This window comes from Buteo buteo, chromosome 18, assembly GCF_964188355.1.
Source record: "Buteo buteo chromosome 18, bButBut1.hap1.1, whole genome shotgun sequence".
NCBI classification, from domain to species: domain Eukaryota; kingdom Metazoa; phylum Chordata; class Aves; order Accipitriformes; family Accipitridae; genus Buteo; species Buteo buteo.
In genome coordinates, this window is record NC_134188.1 from 27939661 (window position 1) to 27965358 (window position 25698).

The 25698-nt window shown below is 54.2% G+C and overlaps 1 protein-coding gene across 3 annotated transcripts; it reads left to right on the plus strand.

The window, feature by feature from the left end:
- Positions 1-15136: 15136 nt before the first annotated feature.
- P2RY6 (pyrimidinergic receptor P2Y6) lies at positions 15137-24618 on the plus strand. 3 transcript variants are annotated; one of them, XM_075050464.1, is made up of 2 exons: positions 15137-15223; positions 22107-24618. In XM_075050464.1, the coding sequence occupies exon 2, from the start codon at positions 22162-22164 to the stop codon at positions 23152-23154; it is 993 nt and encodes a 330-aa protein (XP_074906565.1). In that variant the 5' UTR covers positions 15137-15223; positions 22107-22161; the 3' UTR covers positions 23155-24618. The 3 variants fall into 3 exon arrangements, with proteins under 3 accessions (XP_074906565.1, XP_074906564.1, XP_074906566.1); XM_075050463.1 differs by lacking the exon at positions 15137-15223 and adding an exon at positions 19658-19739; XM_075050465.1 differs by lacking the exon at positions 15137-15223 and adding an exon at positions 20312-20522.
- The last annotated feature ends 1080 nt before the right edge of the window (positions 24619-25698 follow it).

Below are 25698 nucleotides of genomic sequence, written 5' to 3' on the forward strand. Positions count from 1 at the left end.
CACAGAGGGAAGGAGGATGGAGAGGGAATGGTTTCTGATCTCGTGGCAGCTGCGAGGTGGCTCCTTCCCCTTGGCTGTGGGGCAGGCAGCCTGGGCTGTGCCGGCTGGGAAGCCACAGGGAACACCAGGACACGAAGCCCAGAGCAGGATGACCTGGCAGGTCACATCTCACCAGGCTTTGCTCCTCAAGCGAGGTCATCACAGAGGCAAAGGTGGAAAGGGGTTGAAGTGACGTGCCTGAGGTCGTAGAGTGGCAGAGTCAGGATGAGACCCTGGGTCCCTGACCCAGCGTCTTAAGGTCAAGACCATGGGCAACTGGGAGAAGAACAAGGGCTGTGGGATCTCTGTCTGTCTGTGCTGGCGGGGGGACAGGGATCCACGTGCCTTACCACAACACCCAGTTCATGTGCTCCCTGTGGAGCTGGAGAAGCCGGAGGCTTTATCACAAGTGGATTCTCTGGGGTCTAATGGGGGTTTCACCCTGCCTTGTCCCCCATGGTGGGATCTTTCAGGGTCCGCCTCCTTCCTCTTCCACATGCTGGTGGGAACATCACCATCTCTGAGCTTTCCACCTTCCTCCAGGTGTGATCAAATGGAGTGACAGTCTCAGAAGTAATTCGTCGCACAGAAACACACTGCAGTGTGCTGATGAGCACCATTTTCTTAGAAAAGGCACCATCAGGCCCATCCAAAATCAAATACGCTGCCTTTAAGGACACAAGAGCTTTTTATATGTGTTCTGTTATTGGGTTCTCTCTATTTATCTTCTCATCCCAGAGTCTTTCCAGTGTTTTCCAGGCATCCCTTGTCCTCACAGGGGCCAGAAAGCTGAAACTTCAGCAACCAGCACTTCCCAGTCTGAGAACTGGGACAGTCCACCAAAGCCAACAGCTCCTCTCCACCCAGTGGATGGACACCCACTGTTACAAATGTCAGTGAAGCACCAGCTCTGCTGCTTTCCAAGCCCCTTGGTGGGCACAGCGGGCCTTCCTGATCCATATTTTATCGCCATTTCTTGCTCTTCTCTGGCATCATGTCCCAAGTGCAAACACACTGAAATGTCCCAACTAAATTCCCATTGGCTGCAGTGAGAAATGTGGCAGGTATCAGTCATTCACAGTCAGGCTTGGTTAAAATAATCCATTAAAACCGGCAATGAAGAAGACTTGGTGTCCTAGCAAACATCAAGAAGAGGAGTTGCGTTCATTGTTCAGGATCTGGCTCAAATGCTGGTGCTGGTGGTTTGCCCCTGTTATTATTTCCCAGTCAACCTGCAGCCCTCCAGCCTCTCTTCCCCTCCGTGTTTTCCCCTTTCCTGCCTTCCATTCCGGTTTAGGGTCAGGATAGGTCCGCTTTCTGCAGGAGAAACCCTCCACGGGGGAGCGTGAAAGGACAAATACTTGGCTTTGCATGTATTGTTTGCGTTCTTGTGTGCACTATTTCTAAGGCACTGGTATTTCCCCAGTGCTCCCACCGTCGCCGATCGTGGGAGGTCACTGTAATTCAGCGGTAGGCAGCAAAGAGCTCTGCATAATCCCAAGCCTTGTCCCCAAATATTCAGAAATTGCTAGCTGATGCCCTTTGTGGCATTAAGTGCATGCGTTGTCCTTTGAAAACAAGCCTCAGCATTGGGTGAATGGATAAACCAAGGAAGATCCTTCCTGAGCCAAAGGGAAAGGGAACCTTGCAAGTTGTCAGGGATGCTTAGACCTGCTCAGCACACATTGACTAGGATGCAAAGAGCAATGTTGAAATCAAAAGAGATGGGGAGGAAGGGAGGGGGGAGAGAAATGTCTGCAGCACGTTGGACCAAGCAGAAGGACTCGGGGGAGCTGACCTCCAAGCATCAAAGGAAAGGCCAAGGGAAGGGAAACACCCAGTGCCAGGGTGATTTCCCGAGGGAAACAACCCTGAGCTTGGCATTGTATCCAACCACAGTGCCACGGAGAACCAGAGAAGGAGCCAAAACCTGGATCCCACAGGGGGAAGGGCAGAGCTGTACTGGGCTCTCCTGCCCACGTGTGCATGTTTAAACACAGGGAGAGATTTAACAGCCAGCTCAAAGATACTGTAGGGAGATGGAGAAACACATCCAAGCAGGTCATGGAGACCTTCTGCATCCACTGTTTGGAGCAGTGACCACTTTCATCTCTCTGTAGAGGACAGGGGAGCTATTTCTGGTCCATGGATGGATTTTTTGGCCAGCTGTGCTGTGCCAGCCTCCTGAATTCCTCCAAGGAGACCCCTTCCCTCCTGCACCGCACTTTGTTCCAAGCACCACAAAATTAGTAGGACCCATGTGAGAGCTGCGGTCCCCATGGCTGGGTGGTCAGTGCCAACATGCAGCACATGGTAGGTCCCACATGTGCTGCTGACCTGCTTGGAGAGGCATCCAGCCCTGCTGAAGGGCCATTTTTGCCTTTTCTGACCTCTTTACACCATTTGATCCCAATTCCCATCAGCTCCTGAGTCCTGCTTGGATCACAGTGCCAATGGATGCTCAGTTATAGTTATTTATAGCCATGATTTTTAAGCCCAGGGATGCAGAGGGGAGCAGAGCAAAGCAATCTAGTTTGAACACACATGATTTTGGATGCAGTCCCAGAAGGGCAGGATGTGTCCATGCCCCCAAGGCTGGCAGCGTGTCCCCCTCTCCTATCTCTGGCGCAGTCCAGGGTGTCTTGGCCCTGGATGCAGCTCTGCGGAGCTGAAACATTTCCACATTTTGCAGCCTGGCAAGGGTTTGCTGATGACTGTTCTCCTGCATGTTATCTCAGCCCAGCTCCCTGTGTCTGTACCAGCCCTTATCTCCTCCCAAACACGCTCCCTTTAGTTATAAACTGGGAGCACTTTTAAACTGGGAGCACATCCCTTCCCTGCCAGACAGTTTTGCAAGCTAAGTGAGTGTGGTGGCATGAAGGGATGATTTGAGGCAGTAAATATGTGGTTGCATTCTTTTTTCCTCTATTTTTTTTTACCTTTACTCTTCAACTTGTAGCTTCAGTTCTCGAACTTAGAGCCAGTTTGCCCCAGCCTGGATGCACTGGGAAGGATGGGAGAGGCGTGCCAGGAGGTATTGCCGGAGGAGAGGGACCTCCAGCCCCCTGTGCATGGAGCGATGCACGGCTCAGTGGTTTTCTTCCCTTATCTGTGGTGGGTGAAAGGTGCAAGATGCCCTCGAAGGTGCTGAGCCAAGCAGCTCTGGAGCACAAGCACAGGCTGGAGCCAGCGACCGGTGGGAACGAGACTGTTTGGGCTAAGGGAGAGGCTGATTAGAGCTGCTCAAGGCCCTCGGAAAGCTGACCTCGCTGCAGCAGCAAGGGTAAGGAGCTGGAGCAGAGGGCCTGGCTTGGACATGCCGCCATGCATGGGACCTGCTCTGCCCTGATTGCTGAGGTCAAGCAGCCCAGCATCCATTTTGGCTGTGATTTCTGGAGACATAGTGATTTTAGGGCTTTTGCAGTTGCCTGAGAATCCCTCCAAGCCTTGGGCAGCAGTGCTTTTTGGGAACCAAGTGACTGGTGGGCTTCTGCATCCCCCAAAACTGCCTGGGGCCCCTGAAAGCACCACTGCTCGAGCACCGGTGGCACTTGGTACCCAGAGCCACATGGCTCATGACCATCAGATCTCCTCTGAACACCTCCCAGGAAAGCATGGAGCTTCAACCCTTTGACTCTCCCATTCAGAGCGACCTTCCCTGCCCTACTCCCTTCTTCGCTCCACATCCATGGTGTTGGTGAGGTGCGAGATGCCTGTTTTGGACAGAAAAGAGTGGCAGAAAGTAGAAAGTGGGGCAGAAAGTAGGTGCCTCTTCATGCTACAAATCCTTCTCCAACCTTCACTTAACTGAGTAATTTCTTACCAGTATTTTATTTGCTTTTTCCCCAAATAATATGCAACCTTGGCTCTTTGTGCTCAGCCTTTCACTTAAGCCACCGGTCTCCAAACTCGGTAGTTACCTTGGTCCAAGCAAGGAGGATACTTGCCATCAATGGCAGCAGACACAGAGGTGCCATAGCCTGGGAAGGAAATATCTAAAGCGAAGCAGGCGTGAGTGGCATTTCTGTGCTGTGTACAGATCTGTGTATCACACCCATCCTTCCAGCTCCAGCTCCATCCTCATCCTCATCTTACTTTCTATCATTGCGAGATGGTCTGAGTAAACATTCTCCAGAACAGCATTTATGGGAATTGGGACCTAATTCTCTCAAAAGCCTCAAGGTTGATGTTTTCCACAGCCTGTAGAACATCTTTAAGGTGACTGAGATGGTGAACGTGGCTTGGCAGAGCACCTGGATGAGTATGGATCCCTCTCCTGGGAGAAGCAGGCTTCATCTGTCCTGGTGTCAGCAAGTAAATGTCACCCGTGGGAGTGTGAGCTGTGTCTCCAGCACCAGTGAAAAGGATACTTCCAAAAGACAGCTGATGCCATCAACAGAGATGGAAGGTGAATTGTCCTCTGGAGGTAGCTGATTCTCCCAATGGTCTATAGAAGCAGGCTTGAGACTCAGATGTGGACCTTTTAAAACACATCTGGACTCATCAGACCAAAATTAGGCATTTTGGATGGATGTCCACCCGGTGTAGCTACCCAGACTCTCTGTCAGGAGGGATGTAGGTGCTTCCCTGTGTCGTTTATCTCCAGCTGTGCCTGTGCTGCCTCTCCAAACCACTTGGAAAATGGCCCATCTCCAAGTGGAGCAGGTCGAGCAGCTGCCATGCCCAGATGTTTCTGCAGGAGCAGACCTCTCCCTCGCCTCATGAGAGTGCTGACATCTCTACCAGCTGTGCTAACATCTGGACTTTGCTATCCTGCAGAAGCACCCACTCCAGAGGACAGAAGTTCATCTGCTTCAGCCAGAACTTTTATCTCTGATCTAATGACAAACCCATGGTGCTTATCCTCCGCAGCGCATCTGGAGGCTGGCTGGGATCTACTAAGGAGGGAGGAGGAGGATGACAAGCTCACCGTGTCCTTGCAAGGCCACTGTGTGGGGCAAATCAGGCCTGCCTGCACTCCCGACGTGCACTGGGGTGGGTGGGAGAAAGCCTCATATAAAGGCTTGGAAAGGGCTGACATTAGCAGCCCCTCCACCTTGCAAAGGAGTAGACAGAGCCCAGGCCAGGTACCTCCTCTTTACACCAAACTGCGTAAAGGAGAAGGGTGCAGACAGGATGGATGATCCAGGATGGACATGGACATGGACGTTGTGGAGGTCTCTTGAAGATGTGGCTAGAAAGCATTTGTCGTGTGCTTAAGATGATAATAGCTGATAGCTTGGGGGGATCAAGAAGAGATTTTTCCTCCTGTTTTGGGTCATGGAAAGTTTTACAGAGGCTTTGGCTCAGTTTCTCCCCTCCCACAACACCAGCTCCAGCTGAGATGAGAGTGGGTCCATGCAAAAAGACGCCATGGCCCAAGGGGATGGAGGTCTCAATTCTACTATGGATTTTCCATTTCCTTTAGACCTTTGTCTTGCAAACAGGCATGGGAGACACTTCCCTTCCTCAGCACGTGCTCGGCACCATCAGAGCGAAGGACCCTTCTCAGCCAGGACCTTGGGGTGGTCTCACCCTGGCTGATCTCCAGCCGTGACACTCGGGAGGGCTCTGGGCAGGCTATGAGGGATGAAAGCGGTTTCGTTCCCCATTGTCCTTGTATGGGAATTTGGATGGAAACAAATGTGTAAGAAGCTAGCCAAAAGGAAATACTCTGCGAGAGATGTCAAAGCAGGTTTTAATAACTGTATACAAACCGCCCAGCAGCCAGGAGCGGGAATAAAGAGGGAAATAACTATAGAAAAGGACAGTTTTACTATTTAAAACTTCCTGAATCATTCCTACCCAAAAGAACAGTCAACTCTTACTCATTTTGCTCGAAAATAGAGACCACTGGGAGTCTGCAGGATAGGGCTGCATGATCTTGCGCCAGAGAGGTGAGACGTGTGGCATGTGGAAGAGGGACGTTCCCAAATTTGGGATGGGCTCTGTGTCCCTGTGGTACCCGTGTGCGTCTCAGGGACAAGGTTCTTCTCGGCGGCATCCCTCCACAGCGGGGATGTCCTGGTAACTCCTCTCTGCTTGAGGAGCAGAGGTCCTAGCCACCAGAGCTGAGGAAGGGAGAAGTTTTTCACCTGCTCCAGCTGAATTTAGAGAGGAGTCCCGTCCGGTGTCTTCTTCAGGACCATGTAGATTTTAACACTGAACAATTCCCAAAGCTCGGCTGAGGCCTCTGCTTTTGTGCTTGCCTTGGCACAGGGCCATCGCATGAGTCATAAACCGCTCACTGTTTGTTTAATGTACCAATTCCAGCTCAATCGAACCTCTAAGAGAGAAGTTAATTCATAAGCTCTATCAATATTAACTGCTTGAGGAGGAGGAGGAGGAGGAAGAGAAGGAGAAACTAGTCAGTTCGGTGCTACTGCCACACCAGTGAGCCATTTCATGTTGCCTGCTGGTGTGAACACGTCTTTATCACTCAACGGTCCCAGGGTAATGTGACAGTCCTAGGACCTATGTGACAGTCCTAGGACCTATGTGGACATCGTTGTCCTCTCCAGGCCCTGCGTGATGCCTACAAAGACTTCCTGGGGATGTAAGGGAGGAACACAACCCAATGGAGACATGTTTTTGGAAGATGCCCAACGAAATCAGCTTGTCTCCACACAGGTCCCAACACCCTGAAGAATGAGTTGGTGATGTCTCTGATACCTAGGAGCTCTCCTCTCTTAATGCCTGGCAAGCAATGGGCATGCAGAGGAGGGAGGAGCAGGGCCAGGCTGCTGAAATGCAGAGTAAGGATGACGGAGAAGAGCCAACGGAGGAACATGTCCAGGAGCCAGCAGGGTGGGAGCCAAGCCTTTGAAGCTGTCCTGGTTGTTTGCAGACGTAAAACCCTTGTGCACGCATGAACACTGAAGAGGTAAGTGCTGTCTCTGGAGGCTGTGAACTACCAACCTGGGAATGGCCAAAACGGATCATTGCTGTGCTGACACATGGTACCTCTAAAATACCGGACATCGGGGCATCTGGACACTCACCCAGGAGGAGATCAACCACATGGGATGAAGCTCAGCCCTTACACTCGGACTGAGCGGAGACACACGTTCAGGTGTGTGAAGATGAGATGAGACCTCAGGGTCTGTCATGCCCAAAGGTCTTGGTTAGCCAAGACTTATTTGCACCTGCTCTTATCCTGGTGGAGAAAGCCAGCATTTCCTCTTACGTCTGTGTTAAAAAACAGATGTCAAGGTGCCCGGAAGAAGGAGATTTAATGACTTGCTTAATTGTAGCCATCTGGTCACAGCCTGTCCCCTTGGCGTCTGGAAGACAAGGTCCTGTTGACTGCTAATACTTTGTGCTCAGAGCCATGTGTCTCAGGGATGGAGCCCACCACAAAACATTTCAGAGAAGATCCCAAGGCTCTTTCTCCAGTCACCCCACTGAGATGAGCCAGTTTGGACCAAAGAGGTCCAAGCCCACCAGCTGCTGCAATTGCAATCGGTCTTGAAGGCAACGTAGCACCTTCATCTCCCCCTCCAATGGAGATTCGGAGTACGGCACAGTCACATCCTCATGCGGGACATTCCCCTCAAACCTTCCTGGAAACCCAGCCACCTTCTCGTCCATCATTCCCATTATTTTTCTGATTTTATTTTAATCTCATGTTTGTTATTGTTCAGTTTTCCTTTAAATAAATTTTCCTGAGAATCCAAGAATAGAAGAGCATGTCAGATAATAACAGGAAGGAAGTGAGAATGTCTACGTTTACTGGATATATTAAATTAAACCTATTTCACAAGTTTTTTTCCGTTTATCCTAAAGACTTGTCTGGGTCTTTATCTCTAAAGTTTATGTTACAGCAGCTGCCACCCTACTGTGATCAGGGCTTTTGGTTTGACGTGCATGGAAAGAGAGGCACCCAGCCACTGGCAGCATCCAACCTGAATAAAGGGGAGCAGTCTTTCCCTGGGCCTGGAGCTGTCTGGCAGTGTCCATGTGGAAAAAAAAAAAAAAAAAAGAAGAATAAATTAGAATAGAATAGAATAGGAGTAAAATAAAATTTAATCAAATTTAATAAAATAAAATACAGTAAAATAAAAGCAAACCTTATCTGCAGGAAGAAGGATGAAAAAATATACTCGTTAGAGAGGCTGATACCCTGCAAAAAGGGTAACACGCAGCACGCTGGAGCGGTGTTGTGAGTTAAGTCACCCGCTGCTGCCTGCGCTGCCTGCCAGCACACGCAAGTGCGAGGGGAACGAGCTGATCTTGTTTGCTGTCTAATTCCCCTCCTCCCTCCCTCCTGATGTGCAGAACTTCGCTGCTGCCTTGGTTTTGCAACACACCTCCAACGGGACGGACCTGCTTGAACATTTTTGGGTTGGGCAGGTCTCCGGGGTGGCACAGGACAGGCAGGTTGAGAGCAGGAGGGTCCTGCCTGCTGATCCAGGAGGCTTCACCCATAGCAGACATGGGGTACACCCTCCATTTGAGCATCCTGGAGTGTTCTCTAGGTGTTAGCTGGAAGCTGGGCATTCACTTTTTTGTGCAACTGGGGAAACTGAGGCACAGATTGGGGTCATCACAGAATTACCCCAGGAGTTCCCTGGTCCACCCTCCTTCTCCCAGCAGTGATGGGCGCAGACCTCCTTGCTCAGGATGGTCTTACAACCCCCCAAGGATGCACCCGACCCCCACACCAGCACCTCCTGAGCATCCCTGAGCACCTCTTGCCCACGCTCCTGTGCTGGATGGGCACCGAAATACCACCCTCCCTTCCTGCAGCACCCAAACCCCCAAACACGGTGCTGCAAGCCACCACGACGAAAAAGAATATGCAGCAACCATGCCCGGTTTTGCCCAAACCCTGACAACTGATGGCCAGGACCCCCCAGGATTGTATTTTCCTTGTTATATTTTCACCCCAGTGTTTGTACAAAACGTCTGGGCACTGACTGTGCTCTGAGGTTTGTTTAGAAGATACTGCCAAGGGTAATGCTGCTCCCAGTACCGTTGCATGCGGACCATGTCCCTGCAAAAATTGAGTCCATCCTGGGAAGCTATTCCTGTCCCCCTCCCTATTCTGGGCACCGAGCTGGCCCCGGACCCCTAATTTTTGCTCCTATAGGGGTAATGTTGCCCATAACCCAAAGCAAACCCCATAGCAAGCCCTGAGTGGGTTTTCTGCTTGCAGAAAAGGGGATGTGAGGGGTTTCCTGATGGATTAGGTGGGGAGAAAAAGATGGGAATCATCCCCATTTGAGGATGGAGGATGTGAAATGGTCCCTCTGCACGGATGCTCCAGGTAAAGCCTCCAGCAAGCCATGTTTCAGTCATCTCCCAGCAAGCAGCGCAAATAACCTGTTAGCCATAAATCAAGGAGTATTAATATCAGCAATATCGCTAAAATCTTCCTATAAAATATTACATCACATTTGATTTAGCTGACTAGAAACCTCAAGTACTGCTGGAGCTTTTTGCCCATCTGTAAGTGGCAGAAGAGAAAACATGTGTCTAAATTTCGCCTTGTTTCTGTAATCCTGCTCTTTTCCAGAAGAAAGCAGTTGCTTTCATACAAGAAAAAGACAAATTCTTGCAATAAAAAAAACACACTTTGGACTTGGCTTCCCCTTTCGCCGTCTTCAAAGGCACAGAATGATTTTCTGAGAAGCAGAACCGAAAGCGAGAAGTGAGGACACGTGAGTTGCTCCACACAGAAAAATTCATCAACGATGCTGGAGATGAAACAGATGTTTTTTTCCCAAAATAAATATCTGGTTTGGTTGCCTTTGCAATGGAAGGAACAGGACACTGTGGCTGAAATATTTGCCGCAGTGTATCCCACCTGCAGGCAAAGAAGAACCAGCCCAAGAGCTGAGCGGGTCCCTGCATGCTCCTGGGAAGAAAATGGTCCATGCTCTGAGCTTTAATTTCTGGAATATTTTGGTCCCTATGGGAGATGCCTCATGCCTGGATGTTATTTTGGCTGCTCAAGAGTCCCCAGGTTCCCCACTGCATCTTCACAGCCCTTGGCGAGGGGATAGAATCATAGAATCACAGAATGGTTTGGGATGGAAGGGATCTTCAAAGATCATCCAGTTCCACTCCCCCTGCCATGGGCAGGGACACCTTCCACTAGACCAGGTTGCTCACAGCCCCATCCAACCTGGCCTTGAACACTGCCAGGGATGGGGCATCCACAACCTCTCTGGGCAACCTGTGCCAGTGCCTCACCACCCTCACAGTGAAGAATTTCTTCCTTACATCTAATCTAAATCTGCCCTCTTTCAGTGTAAAGCCATTACTCCTTGTCCTGTCTTACACCTTGTCCTATCAGGGATGGACATCCTGAGTCAACAGCATTGCATTTAATGGTGTTAAGAAGCGAAAAGAGCAGCCAAGGACTTAAAATTCCTGTTACAGAAAGGCACAGAGTAATTGCACAAAGTAAAAATTGCACGTCCATCCAGATGGGAAATTTGAGCCGTGGCTTGGAAGTCCCAGGTGAACTCATCACACGCAAAATCCCTTACTGCTTGCTGCAGGAGCAGCAGAACTGCGTATGGGATTCCTGGGAAGCAACAAGAAGTTGCACCAACAAGTTTTTAATCCAAAACATTAAATTTGCGGTGTACAGAATTGCTGCCTTCCTGGTGACTCACACACAGTCAGGTGAGAAATTTGCCCGTCTCACCCTTGTGCTGCCTCAACCCTTCCATAAAACCCAAGTGTTCTGTGGCCACCAGGCAGGTGACAATCTGTGCTCTTGCAGCAGCACACAGTGGCATGTTGGGACACTTGTGTTTGGCCCTGGTTTGCAGTGACGGACCATGATCATGGAGCCCCTCAGGTTGGCTCATACCTGAGATGCTGGTTTTCAACCTTAAAATAGCTATTTTCACCCTATGAATGTGCCTGGGTGTGTGGTCCTGCTGGGATGGTGGTACCCCAAAAGCAAGCATCTTCATCAACATTTCCACCCTTTGTCCCTGGTTGTAATTGAGGGGGCCAATCGTTTCCCTGAAAAACTCTTCAGCTAGAGAACAGCCTCTGGTCCAACAGCCAAAGCAAACAAGCTATCGAGGAAACAGCAACGAGTCGAGGGAAGTTATTTAAATCTTTCCCGGATGGGAAATACCAAAGGTACCTGCAGGTCTCATGTGCTTTGACCTCCTTATTCCTCTCTGCGGAGGCAGTCCGGAAAGTGGAGGAGCATGGATGTGGTGAGCCAAAGGGACACAGTGTGCTCCTCCATCACCCCTGGGCAGCTGGCAGCATGGCCAGATCCTGCAGGTCCCCGTGGGGACCTGAGCCTGCTTTTGGACACCCTTTGATTATCACCTGATACCTGGACCCATCCTTGGGGCTGCTGGCAGAGCACAGTTCTCCCAGCACGGCAACGGTGGAGCTCCATGCTGGGTTGCACCTCTGCTCCATACCATGGTCTCTCATCGCGGGGGATGAAGTGTTTATGAAGAGACATGTTGGTGAGAAGACTGAGATGGCCATCGCTGTGCTGACCTTCAGGAGCTCGGGGCTCTCCCAGGATGGGAAGAGCCACAGAGGGGTGAAAACCCAAAAGGGCTGAGTCATCTGCTGGCATGGGAAGGAGGGGAAGGAGCTGAAGGAGGGATTGCAGCCAACCTGGAGGCATTTAGTTTCTACTCAACCATGGAAAGTTCAGAGATGTCCCCATCCCAGACCCCAGCTCTGTCCTTGAAGGGAAAAAGTGCAATTATTTGTGAGGATGAGGCAGTGAGAGCCAACGGCCTCCCTCTCTGCAGAGCCTCCTAGCAGTGGGGGTGGAGAAGACCTCTCAAAGTTGGCCACAAAGTGTGAAGGCCCACCTCAGAAACCTCCACCATGAGACTCTCGCATGCCCCAAGCCCTGGGATTTCCTGCCTGCAAAGCCCCAAAATGTGAGTCCCAAAATCTCCCTTCCTAACCCATTTTGCCAGCAGACGGACGAGGTCTCCTGCACCGAGGCCACCTCCCAAACACCCACCACTTTCCTTCTGCTGACGTTGTGGATGGAACTGGAGCCTAAGACATCACCCATGCCCGGATCCTCGCACTCCGCTCTGCTTCTTGAGGATTCTCGAGCAAAGAAAAGTGATGAGCGGAAGCAACCTTGAGTCCCTGAGGCACGTTAGGGTGTGCCGGCAAGAGGAAAGGAAGCCTGCGAAGATCAAGGCATTAATCATCTACGTGCTGTGGGAGGAGAGGCTCAGAAACCCCTTCCTCCCCTGCTGACGTCCGTGGGGCTCTAGGAAAGCAGGTTGGAGAGGAAAACAAGCTGAAACATATTTCTGGAGAAACACTGAGGCATAGGAACAGCGGGTCAGCTCCCACCTGGAGCAAAGCCAAGGCATTTTTGTCTGAATTCCCATCAAAGCCAAGGTTTCCCGGCGCTCCCGCAGAGCCCTGGCAGAACGGGTGCGTTGGGCTCATAGGCTGCCACTGGGACCTCATCACTTCCAGAAGGAAATTTGGGCTGAATGGCCAGAAACGTGGGCCTGGGACCCATCATGGCAATGGAGGTTGGCCAGGTTCTCCGAAGCAGTGGTCCAGCAGCGAGAAGACTCGTCTTCTATTGGGGCTTTCACCCCAGCAGCTGCGCTGGTTTGAGGTGAATGTTGATTGCAGCAAGAAGATGGACGGTGCCATCAGAGATGAGACTTTCTCCACCAAACACCTTCTCTGCCAAACATTTGGGGACTCAAAGGCAGGTGCTGGGGTAGCAGATGTCTGAGGGTGAGCCCGGGGTGACCACGTCCTTTGAGCTGATTAAAAAAGAGAAAGTTGCCATCAAATGTCACCTCCTCATGAGCAAGCTCAGCCAGGCCCATGACCCTGGCAGGCTGGTGGTGTCAGAAGGACATGAGAAATTAACTCCATTTCTGTTGTAAATAGCTTTTAGATGTAATGAAATTTTTCATGCAAGACATCTCCGGTCTGGCGAGCCGCAGCAGAGCCCGAGGCAGAAGGGACCCAGCCTGCATCCCTGGTACGTCTGTGTTGGGGAACAACCTGAAAGCCCTGTAGGACCCTCCCCATGGGGACATCCAGCATCTGGTGGTGGGGACATCGCAGCCCTGAGGCTTTCACAAAGTTTCAGCATTTGAAAAATGCTGCGTTTTGCCCCCAACGAGAGTTTTGCATCGGTTGGAGGAGCACGGCCCCAGGTCCCAGCTGCCTCCCTGCCCTTGACCACAGATGCTCCTCTCTCCATCCGCACCATCTTGTGACCCACCAGCGGCTGGAAACCTGGAGCTCGGTGGGAAGGTGCAGTTACCCTGGGCAGCAGTGGCAAAGGTCTCCTGCAATCAGCTGCTAATGCGATTACTGGCAACATCCAGCCAGAGGAACAGAAACCAGGCAGCCAAAGAGTCTCGTGAGGCCAAATCCAGCCACCATGCCAGGCCTTTTTGCCAAGGATTTATTCAATCGGTGAGACTCCAAGAGGAACCCAGGCTATTCCCTTTGGGCAATGAGCTTCGTCTGCTTTTTACATGGATAGAAAGAGGCATAAAACCAATGACTTGCTTGAAATCTCCTTTTTGGCCTTGCCACTGCCTCCAAATTTGCCTCTCCCATTGCTGCTCAACCCCCAAAATGTCATTTTTTGGGGGTTCCCATTTATTCCAGGTGCTGTAGGGCAAGGCTTGAGGCTACGAGTCTGACTGGCGGGTTCAGTGGAGGCAGCTGGGGCTGGCAGGCAGCCAGGAGCTGTTATTTTATTTTCTTTTTTTAACACTCCCTCCACTATTTACAGTGTCCCCACAGCAGGACAGCTGGCTACAAGTCATTCACCTTGGGGACCTGCAAGGACACCCGCCATGCCAGGAGGGAGGAGGACACCAGCTCTTTTTCACCAGCTCAGACCTTGACCCCAAGACGGAGGCAGCACTGGAGGTGGGATAAGTGCTCTCGCTGGTGGCTCATCGGAGGAGTGAGTTGTGTCCATTCTCAGCTGCATTCCCCGGATGCTTGCGGAAAGCCCTGGGCTGCCCATCTCCGGCTGCTGGGCTTGTTTGCACAAGGCGTGTTTTCTGCTCTGCTCTGGGGAAAGACACTTTTCCCCCCACTTTCCTTCTCCCTGTGGCGGCTGAGGGAGCGGGGAATTTCACAAGGGCACCGAGCCATCGCCAACCCAACCCCACAAGCCCGGGCAGCCCCGGGATGAGGGTGATGGCTCCAGCCTGGCTGTGGTTGCAAATATTCACGGTTGCTCCTGCCAGAGCCCATCTCCCCCGTGGCCCCACTACCCGGCTTGGCCGCAGGCTCGCGCCAGGATCGATGAAACCCGTGTTGTCCGCCGTAGTGCAGGCGCCGGCGGGATCCAGATGGGCTGCGGCACCTCATTCCACCTCCACATCCCCCACCGTGCAGCCCAACCTCTGCCCAAAACTCCTCGCCTCCTATTTGGGTGCATCGCTCTGGGGGTGCATCGCTCAATGAGGCGATGCCGGGGAACCCCGGCGTGGTGCTCCATCATCCGAGCGATGCCGGTCGGCACCTCCTTGCGTTCTATCTCTACCCTACCCATCCCAAGCTCCTAAAATGGAAGGAGGGGAATAATTTTGGAGGGTGAACTGGCCTTCCAGGGAAAGGAAGGGCCAAACCCGTCATCCCGCGCACTCCTGGCATCCCTGGGCTGTTTATGCATCGGCCCTTTCGTACCCAACACGTCCCCCCGGGGTTCCTTTCCTTATTGCTCTTTAATAGCCCTGCTCAGGAAGCGTGGAGGCTTGACCGCCTGGTTAATGAGTACCGAAGCCGCTGACCCCTTCGGTTGAGACCCGGTGCCCGGGGGGGGACACCCTTGTCCCCGACACCCAACCGCTCACCGAAGCCTCCGGCAGCTCCCAGCCTGCGGCCAGGAGGATCCAGCCGTCAGCCGGTTCATGAGCATCCCACCCTGTAAATCCCACTTTTGGGGTCGGTGGACACCCCCCCACCCCCCCATTCAATCCAGATGTTTGCCCATGAGGCCAAGCCAGCTGTTGGCGCGGCAGCCCCTCAGCCCAGCTGTTCCTCCGCCCCAATCCAGCTGTGAGCCTTCTCCGCTCCCCTCCGGGACCCTCCCGCAGGTGCCGGGGCCGGAGCGGGGCGGAACGGGGCGGCCCCGGGGCGGAGCGGGACGGGACCGGCGGCGGAGCGGCAGCGGGGCGGCCCCGGGTGCTGAGCGCCGCTGCCGCCCCGGCGCATCCCGCTGCCGGTAAGTGCCGCGTACGGGAAGGGATGGAGGGAACCGGGGCAGGATCGGACCCGGGAGGGGCAGAGGGAACCGGGCGGAATGGGGCTGGACCGCGTAGGGTGGGACCCAAAAGGGTCGGACCGAACCGGGCAGGATGGGACCGAGAGGGTCGGACCGGACCGGGCAGGATGGGACCGAGAGGGTCGGACCGAACCGGGCAGGATGGGACCGAGAGGGTCAGACCGAACCGGGCAGGATGGGACCGAGAGGGTCGGACCGGACTGGGCAGGATGGGACCGAGAGGATCAGACTAAAAGGGTCAGACCGAACCGGGCAGGATGAGACCCCAGAGTGTTAGACCGAACCGGGCAGGATGAGACCCCAGAGTGTCAGACCGAGCCGAGCAGGATGGGACCCAAAAGGGTCAGACCAGGCTGGACAGAATGGGACCGAGAGGGTCACACCGAACTGGGCAGGATGGGACCCAAAAGGATCAGACCGAACCGGGCAGGATGGGAACCCAGAGTGTCAGACCGAGCCAAGCAGGATGGGACCCAAAAGGGTCAGACCGGACTCGGCAGGATGGGACCAAGAGGATCAGACCCAAAAGGGTCAGACCAAACCAGGCAGGATGAGACCCCAGAGTGTTAGACCAAACTGGGCAGGATGGGACCTGAGAGGGTCAGACCGGACTGGGCAGGATCAGACCCAAATGGGTCAGACTAGACTGGGCAGGATTGGATCTGAGAGGGTCAGACCAAACCGGGCAGGATGGGACCAAAAGGTTCAGACCGAACTGGGTAGGATGGGACCCAAAAGGATCAGACCGAATCGGGCAGGATGGGACCCGAGAGGGTCAAACTAGACTGGGCAGGATCAGACCCAAAAGGATCAGACTGAGCCGAGCAGGATGGGACCCAAAAGGGTCAGACCAGACTGGGCAGGATGGGGCCAGACCAGGCAGAAATGGGCCCGAGCGTGTCAGACAAAACTGGGTCAGGATGAGACCCGAGGGTCTGACCAAACCGGGAAGGATGGAACCTGGGTACATCAGACTGAACTGGGCAGGATGGGACCCGAGGGGGTCAGATCAAACTGGGCAGGATGGGACCCGAGGGGGTCAGATCAAACCGTGCAAGATCAGACCCAAGCGCGTCAAACCAGGCAGGATGGGACCAGACTGGGCAGAATCAAACCTGAGAGGCTCAGACCGAACCGGGCAGGATTGGACCTGAGCAGATCAGATTGAACTGGGCAGAATGAGGCAGACCTGGGCAGGATGAGGCAGAACTGGAGAGAACGGGGTCAGATCCAGAGAGCATCGGTGCTTTGGTCGGGCTTTGGGGTGCTCCCAAAGCTTTTAGGAAGGTTTGCTTTTGGGAAGGTTTAGCACCTTTTACCGTGGATCAAGGCTTAAAATCACACCCTGATCCCCACGGCAGGGCTGGTGCGGAGCTCAGCGGGGTGGGTTTGCCTGGGTCCCTCTGCTCCCACGGCCTGGGGTGCACCCGGGATGCGCCTGCATCTCCCGGGGCATCCGTAGGGATCAGCCCCGTGCCAGAGGGGGTGTTACGCGCGGAGTGTCCCCAAATCTGCTCGAGGGACCTGGTCTTCCCTGGCATCTCTGCTGTGGGTGCCAGGAGCCCGGCCTCCGCCTTTATATATATCTCTCTATATTTGTATATATATACATATAGATGTATAATTATATTTGTATATATGAGCATGTGTGCATAGACATGTGTATAGAAGCATAAATATATTTGTATATATATGGATAGAGTTATGTATATACATAAGTGTGAGTCCCTGTGCTTGGAGACATATATTTGTGTATATAGGTATAGAAGTTTGTATACATGTGTGTGTGAATGGCAACATATATATTTCTCTATATATGTAGAGAGAAATGTATATGTGTGTATACATGTGTGTGGAGAGCCATATATAAGTTTGTGTATTTATGTATAGAGGTATAAATACAGAGACATGTATACATGCATAGAGGTATATTTATATGGAGAGGTGTATATGCTTGTATATCTATATATATGTTTACGCACATGTGTGTACATGTGGGTGAACATGTGGCTGTACATGTGCCTATGTTTGTGTGTATATATGTATGGGTTTATACAGCCAGAGCCTCAGTGCTGCCAGTTGAGACCAGACCAACTCATTGCACCTTCCCTGTCCCCAGCACCTCCCGTTTCCAGCAGGAAAACGCTGCCCGGGTTGCTCAGAGCACCCCTGAGATGCTGATTTATTTTAGAGATGGGGCACCAAAGCATGGGGAGGTGAAGGGAGTCACCCAAGGACAGAGCACATCAGTGGCAGAGCCACGCAGCATCGCCAGACGGCCCGTCCCTGCACCTTGTCCCCACGGGTCCACGTTAAGCACCTGAAAATGCCACTCTGGCCCAATTTGTCCACATCATTACATTATGGGGCTTCGATAAATGGAAATTTCCCTTAAAACATCCAAGCCTTGGTCCCCAACCACCCTGGGGCAGGTGGGACATGTCCGTGGGCACATGAAGATGTTTTGGGACCGGGCAGGAGGTGTCTGGGGACAGGGATGTTGTGGCTTCGGCCAAGCGACGTGCAGGGCAGGAGCATCCCCCCTTCATCCCCTTCGAAATCTGCTGAGCTGGAGCTTTCACTTCCATCTCCGCCATCCCAGCTCTGCCATCAAGTCACCAAGATGTCCCCACCATGGTCTCCTCCCAAGGCAGGACAAACCAAGGAGGAAGGTTTCCAAAAGAGGAAGCCATCCCCCATAAACTATTCGAGCGCACCAGCAGCCAAAATATTTTCCCAGTGTAGCAAGCCTGCAGAAACCCCCTTCATATTAATATCAGGGTGTTAATTAAAGCTAATTTCACCGGAGAAGGGCTTGCCTGAGATGGTTTGAAAGCACTTCTCTTTCTTAACCCCGTTCCTCCTTCTCAGGCACATTAAACCCCCTGGGTAAGGGTGACCCCATCCTATGGAGCACCCCAACACCATGTGCACCCCTTTTTCCCCCTGCAAGTCTCATTTGACAATGGATTTCACCTGGTGCCCATCACCATGGTGTCAGGGCACCAGGACCACGTCTCCGTAATCCCAAGGATGTCTGCTTTTAGGGGAGGCTGAGCGTGGAGGCCACCCACCCCATCATCCCAAGGGCTGGCAGGGATTCCTGCAGTGGGGTTTTGGGGTGAAAAAAAGGGACTTTTTGGATAATCCGCCAGGCCAGATCATGACCTGGGGACGTGCCATGGGCACAGCAGCAGGATGAGGACGAGTGTGTTGATGTGGTCTCATTAATCGGAAATAGCGGTGATTTATGGGTGATGGCAGGCTGTGGTTGTGGGGTTACAGGCTGTGGCAGGCAGTGGGTACAGTTGGGGTGGGGATTCTCTGGTGTCTAATGGAAAGGTTGTGCTTGGCACATCCTGCAGCTGGGTTTTTTTTCCTGGGATTGGGAGGGATTCTTCTTCCTCTCCTCTGGCTTCCCTATCCCTCCCAGTCTGGCAGCACTGGGGTTCAGTGCCCCATTTCCCTCTTACAAAGAGGTTTTTGGGGGGAAAGGGGGTGTCCTTTGTTTTTTTGGCTGCTTATTGTATTTTTAGCTCAGCTCTTGCTATGGATACCCTCCGCCACCGATGGCCTTTGTAGCCTTGGGCATGTCCCTTAGCCCCCCAAACACTCCTCCAAGGGGTGTTGTGGGAGAAAATATGATAAAATGGGGCGTGAACCACACTGGTTAACTTCAAACCCAGTGCCCGTGCCTCAGTTTCCCTTGTGTGGCTGTGGCAGAACGGGACAAGGCAACTGGCGCATCTTTTTCCTCTTGGTGCCACCTTGCCAGGTGACCTCCCTGTCCCCAGCATCTACCCCAGATGCCCACCCTAGGAAGGAGCCAAAAATGGGGGAAAAGACCAAAGAATGGGGGAAAATACCCCAAAATTCATGGGTCTGGTGACATGGCTGGTGGCCTCAGCGGGCCGCATCCTGACATCCCTGAGCCAGGTTTGGGTCACGTCCCCTGCCCTGGTGGCATTTGCCAGCTCTGGATGTCCCTTAGTGTCCGGGTACGGCTCTTTTGGAGGCAGAGTGTGGTCGCACGGGGGGTGCGTGTCTGTGCACACGTGTAGGGCATGTCCGTGGGGGTGTGCACACGCGTGTCTGTGTGTGTGCGGGGAGCCTGCATGTGTGTACAGGCGGCCCGTATACGTGCTTAGGGGATCTATACACGCGGTGTGGAGCCGTGACGGAGATCCTGGCGCAGGCTGTGCCATGCCATGCCATACCCACGTGGCCATGCAGCGCCCTGCAGTGCCATGCGGCGCAGTGCCCACCCTGCCACCCAGGTTTCTGTTCCCCATCGCCCCGGGGGTGCTGTCATTGGGTGGAAAGGGGAAGTGTTGCTCAAGAGGGTGAACTCAGCACCCCAGGGCTGCAGATGTGCCCAGGTGCTGGGCAGAGCGGCAGGTCCTGGCACCCTGTGGCACCCCGTGGCACCCCGTGGCATCCCGTGGCACCCCAGCAGGTAAGACGCGCTCCCAGGTCCCCCAGGACCCTTATTGCCTTGTCCCCAATGTCATGGTGGTATTCCTGCGAGGATGAGTGGGACGGCAGAGGCTCCTGTGGGTGCCCTGGGTGGGCGCTACCCCAGCCTTGGGTCCTGGAGGAGGTTTGGGGGGGTCCCAGGGGACAGGGAAGTTCACAACCCTGGGGCACATATTGGCTTGGAGGTGGCAGAGGTGGGTGCTGGGACTGCCTGGGGCTGGGGTGACAATGGGGTGCCAGAGGGACTCAGCGGGGTGCAGGGGGCTCAGCGGGGTGCAGGGGGGCTCAGCAGGGTTCGGGAGGCACAGTGGAGTGCCAGGGGGGGCTCAGCAGGGTGAGGGGGGTGTCAATGGGGTGCAGGGGGCTCAGCGGGTTGCAGGGGGGCTCAGTGGGGTGCCAGGGGGGGCTCAATGGGGTGCCAGGAGGGTAGGAGGAATATGCGGCAGCTGGGAGAGCGGGGGGGGATGACTGATCTACAGGCCTGGAGCACCCCCAAAAATGGGAGAGCCTCGTGTGTGTCCCCAGCACTCTCCCCAAGCCTGATCCCATGGCCGGGCTCTGCTCTGGGTCTGGTAAATCCCAAAGAACTGAATGGGGACCACCACGGTGGTGCGAGCTAACGGGGTGGCCCCTGGACTTTGTCGTCTGTGTGTCCCCCCCGATCCCCTCTGCCCCATGTGTCTGGCTGGAGCTCGGCCACCCCTCTCCCTGCCTCAGTTTCCCTTCCCAACTGGCACAGGGACGCTGGCCACCCCATTTCCAGGTAAGCTCGTGCCTGCCAGGCATTGGGGGTGTGTAGGGGGAAGCGGGCGCTGGCCCCACGCCACCAGCCAGGGTTGCAGACAGGTCCGCCAGTGATGATGGAGGAAGCGAGAGGAGAAAGGAGAAGTGGCTCTGCCCACGCGTCCGAGCTGCTGCAACCTGGGAGCGTGTAGCACCCATGGGTGTCATGGCGAGGGACCCATCCAAGCGGCGCGGCTGGGGTCAGGGGTCTCTTTGTGCTGTAGGACCACGTCTTTCGCATTCGTCTCAGCCGCTGAGAAAAGCAGGTGGCCTCTTGCCCAGCTCAGAGCAGCCCAGAGGCCACGTGGATGGGCTCTCTCAGCCCACAAAAACCAAAAAACTCCGGGACCAGAGCGTCACCAGTCCTGAAAAGTAACCACAAAACATCTGTGGGTCTTGCTGGACCCTGTGCAGGTGGCATATCCTGAAACTTGGGGGACGCAGCCCGCTCGGGCGACTGGCCGTAGGGTTTTGGCACCCCCTGCAGAGGAGCAGGAAGCCATGCCGGCGGCTAACGGGCACGCCGTGCCGCAATTTCCTCTCCCGCACCGGGATGAGGGCGGTTTGGCCTTGTGCAAACCTTTCTAAGGGGTGTAAGTGTCGGAGCAAGCGGAGCTGAGATGGGGGTGATCACGGCCACGGCACTGTCCTGTGTCCCACCACCCCCCACGGTCCCACTCTCTCCACCTTCACTTTTCTGATGGACCCTAAATCCATCGTCGTGGTTTAGAATCAGAATCACAGAACAGTTTGCGTTGGAAGGGACCTTTCAAGGTCATCTAGTCCTGGGCAGGGACATCTTCAACCAGACCAAGCTGCTCAGAGCCCCGTCCAACCTGACCTTGAATGTGTCCAGGGATGGGGCATCGACCACCGCTTTGGGCAAACTGGGCCGGTGCTTCACCACCCTCAGCATAAAACATTTTTTCCTTATTTCTAGTCTGTATCTCCCCTCTTTTAGTTTAAAACCTTGTCCTATCGCTACAGGCCCTACTAAAAAGTTTGTCCCCATCTTTCTTGTATGCCCCCTTTAAGTACTGGAAGGCTGCTATAAGGTCTTCCCGGAGCCTTCTCTTCTCCAGGCTGAACAACCCCAACTCTCTCAGCCTGTCCTCATAGCAGAGGTGTTCCAGCCCTCTGACCATTTTTGTGGCCTCCTCTGGACCCGCTCCAACAGGTCCCTGTCTCTCCTGTGCTGAGGACCCCAGAGCTGGACGCAGAACCGCAGGTGGGGTCTCACCCGATGGGAGCAGAGGGGCAGAATCCCCTCCCTCGACCTGCTGGCCACGCTGCTGGTGATGCAGCCCAGGAGATGACTGGACTCCTGGGCTGCGAGCGCACATTGCCGGGTCATGTCCAGCTTTTTGCCTACTGCTACCCCCAAGTCCTTCTCCGCAGGGCTGCTCTCCATCCCTTCATCCCCCAGCCTGTACGGATCCCAGGGGTTTCCCCGACCCAGAAGGATGGAGCAATGGGGTCACACACACTGGTCCAGGTTCATCCTGCTAGGGTAGATGTGGCACCACATGGCCGAGTCACCAACCGTCCCCTTTGTCATTCACAGGCACTGCTGAGGGGCCACACCAGCAGAGAGGACATCGACGGGGAGGACCGCTGCCATGGCCAACTTGACGGCCCTCGTGGGCTCCAGGAGGAACTCGTGCACCTTCCATGAGGAGTTCAAGCAGGTCCTGCTGCCCCTGGTCTACTCGGTGGTGTTCACGGTGGGGTTGCCCTTGAACGCCGTGGTCATCGGGCAGATCTGGGTGGCCCGTAAGGCGCTCAGCCGCACCATGATCTACATGCTGAACCTGGCCATGGCTGACCTGCTCTACGTCTGCTCCCTCCCGCTCCTCATCTACAACTACACCCAGAAGGATTATTGGCCTTTTGGGGACTTCACCTGCAAATTCATCCGCTTCCAGTTCTACAGCAACCTACACAGCAGCATCCTCTTCCTCACCTGCATCAGTGTCCAGCGGTACCTGGGCATCTGCCACCCCTTGGCCTCGTGGCACAAGAAGAAGGGGAAAAAGCTGACGTGGCTGGTGTGTGCCGCGGTGTGGTTCATCGTCATCGCCCAGTGCCTCCCCACCTTCGTCTTTGCTTCTACCGGCACCCAGAGGAACCGTACTGTCTGCTACGACCTGAGCCCACCGGATCGCTCCGCCGCCTACTTCCCCTACGGCATCACCCTCACCATCACCGGCTTCCTGCTGCCCTTCGTGGCGATCCTCGCCTGCTACTGCAGGATGGCCCGGATCCTGTGCCAGAAGGATGAGCTGATCGGCTTGGCGGTGCACAAGAGGAAGGACAAAGCCGTGCGTATGATCATCATCGTGGTCATCGTCTTCTCCATCAGTTTCTTCCCCTTCCACCTCACCAAGACCATCTACCTGATCGTCCGTTCCTCGCCCAGCCTGCCCTGCCCGGCTCTACAGGCTTTTGCCATCGCCTATAAGTGCACGCGTCCCTTTGCCAGCATGAACAGCGTCCTCGACCCCATCCTCTTCTACTTCACCCAACACAAGTTTCGCGAGAGCACCCGTTACCTCCTCGACAAGATGAGCTCCAAGTGGCGGCATGACCATTGCATTACCTATGGCTCCTAGGTGAGGACAAGGGCCACCTCGGTGTCACCGGGACTAGGCATGGAGCAATTTTGGCTTTAAGGTCCATGGAGGAGAGATGGCTTCAGTTGGGGACGTGCTGGAGGACAGGAGGATGGCATCTCCCAAGTTCTCAACACTTTCATCCCATCTCCAACCTGCAGCGGCGCAGTATTAACCCCATCACGGCACAGATCCTGTGTCGTTTCTCTGGCTCAGTTGCTCAGTTTGAGCAGCTTAGCACCATGTTTCTTTGGTGGCCGAGCCACCGACGCAATAAAAACCACTGGTGGGACCATGGAGAACACACTGGGACTGTGGAGGACACGATCCCTGGCTCAGGGCGAGCTGCTGGGGGGCAATTTCTCCCCCTTCTCATTTAAAGATTCCCTGATGGGGCCATGCAAAGGCTGGGGAGGGTTTAGTTCGGCTCATACCTGTCTGGGGAACATGGGGCCGTATGTTTCTCTAGCTCAAGATCAGTGTCACGGACGTTTTCTGGGATAATACTGGGACATCCCTAACCACCCCCAGCCCCAGAAAGGGACCACACCAGTAAAAGACATGAGCCTGCTGGTACCACTGGAGCTGCAAAACAGTGGGAAAGCATCCCTGGAAAGACTGGGAACTGGGAAGGGAGACATAAGTGTAACTGGGACACCCATGCTGGATTTCCCACCCAAGTGATGACCATGGGCTGGGTGAGACACAAGCCAGCGGTGCTGTCACCTGCCTGGGGACCTTCAACAACATCCAGGTCCAGCTCCCTGCTTAGCCCACCACCCCAAATCTGGTCCATCCTGGCATCCTCGGCATCCTGCTGTCACCTCCTAACCAGGATCCACCAAAATCAGAGCCGGCACAGCCAGACACAATGCCTGGTGTCAGGAAACCCAGGCCACCGAGCTACTCGGTGTCCTTGGCCATGTCACCGCATGTCTCACCGTTGGCTTGGCCTCTCCACCACCCCCAGGCTGCATTGGGGCTTGAGCTTTGCTCCCCGCAGCCTCCGTCAGGATGCTGCTCCCTCCCGGCAAGGAGGGATTCGCTTACACAACATGGGGTGGACATATCACTAATCGCTCTGCGAGTCTTCTTTAACATGTAGGATATATAGAATAAACAACCCTGCCTTTTTCAGATGGATACGTACACATATATGCACTCACTACATATACATACACATTATACAACCAAGCAGGGGAAGGTCTGTAGCCCAGCACAGGCTATGCAGCACAGATATTCTCTGCCCTGAATACACTATATGTATCTATACAGTGTATATATGTATATATAGTATGCATACATATATATATATATATATAGGGATCACTGTTTTGCTGCATTTCTCGCAGGTTGGCTGTGCATAATAATCACGTCTAACTTGATTTAAGCAAATTGCTTCAAATCTCCAGGGATGAGCATCCCCTTGGCTTGGCTGCCTGCACCCAGCCAAGCACACGGCTTCATCCCACCTCGCTCCCTGCAAGCACACGGCATCTTCCTCGGGTACCCGACCACCCAAGGACCTCAGCAGGATCCAGGGTTGGTGGTCCCAGTGTGGCTCCTTGTTGTCGTGAGGATGAGGAGGGTGTCCAGCATGGTCATCAGCTCTTGGATGATGCTCAAAGATCTTAGCGTCACAGCGGGCTGGAACGGAGAAGGATTCTGCAACGGCATTAGCTCAAACCACCTGGTTTTGCAGGAGTGGTGGCCATGTCCCGGTGGGGAGGACCATGCTTGGTGACAGTGACTGCGGGCTGGGGCACAGAATGGGATGGAGGAGGCAAAGCCAGCCCCGGGCTTTCCCTTGGCCGGAGCTCATCCACACCAAAATCTCCTCCCATCTATTTTTGGGGTCCTGCAACGGAAGGGCAAAATCCTGGGGGGGGGGCGGTGGGTAGTGAGACATTCCCAGCCTGGTGTCCCCCTCTTCCCAGACAAAAAGAAGGTGACAGAGTGGGAGGCACCAGGCCACACCGCCTGGACCCAGGAGAGGGCGCAAAATATTTAGATTTGGAGAAATCCAGCTGGGTCTGTGGGTGCCCACCAGGCTCCGGGGAGGGATGGAGGAGCCCCGCTCCGTCGCACCACGCCGTGCCTGGATAGCACCCATGGGACAAGGTGGCCGGCCAAAATTGATCCACAATAAAGCTCTGAGGGGAAAAAAATAAGCAGCTTCCCAAAAGGCTGGTGGTGGCTGCAGGGACAGCGTGGGCTCAGGCGGTGACATCCAGCCGCTCCTGGACACCCTGGTGAGGTCCCCGATGGTGGAATCACCGATTTTGGATGGTTTTAAGCGTAGGAGACACACGGAGCTCCTGTTGGGTCCTGCCCGGCCTTGGGGTCCTGTCAGCAGTTCCGTTGGTACCACCAGGCCTAGAAGCCAGGGTGATGGGCACAACGGGGCACCTTAGGGATGGGGTGGGTGCTTCCAAACATCTCCTTCGCTTGTGAGATGCTCAACACCAGCAGCCTGAGGACCAGTTCCTACAGCACTGAGAGGAGATGAAACGCGTGGCTCTTCCCAAAATCCCATCCTTAATG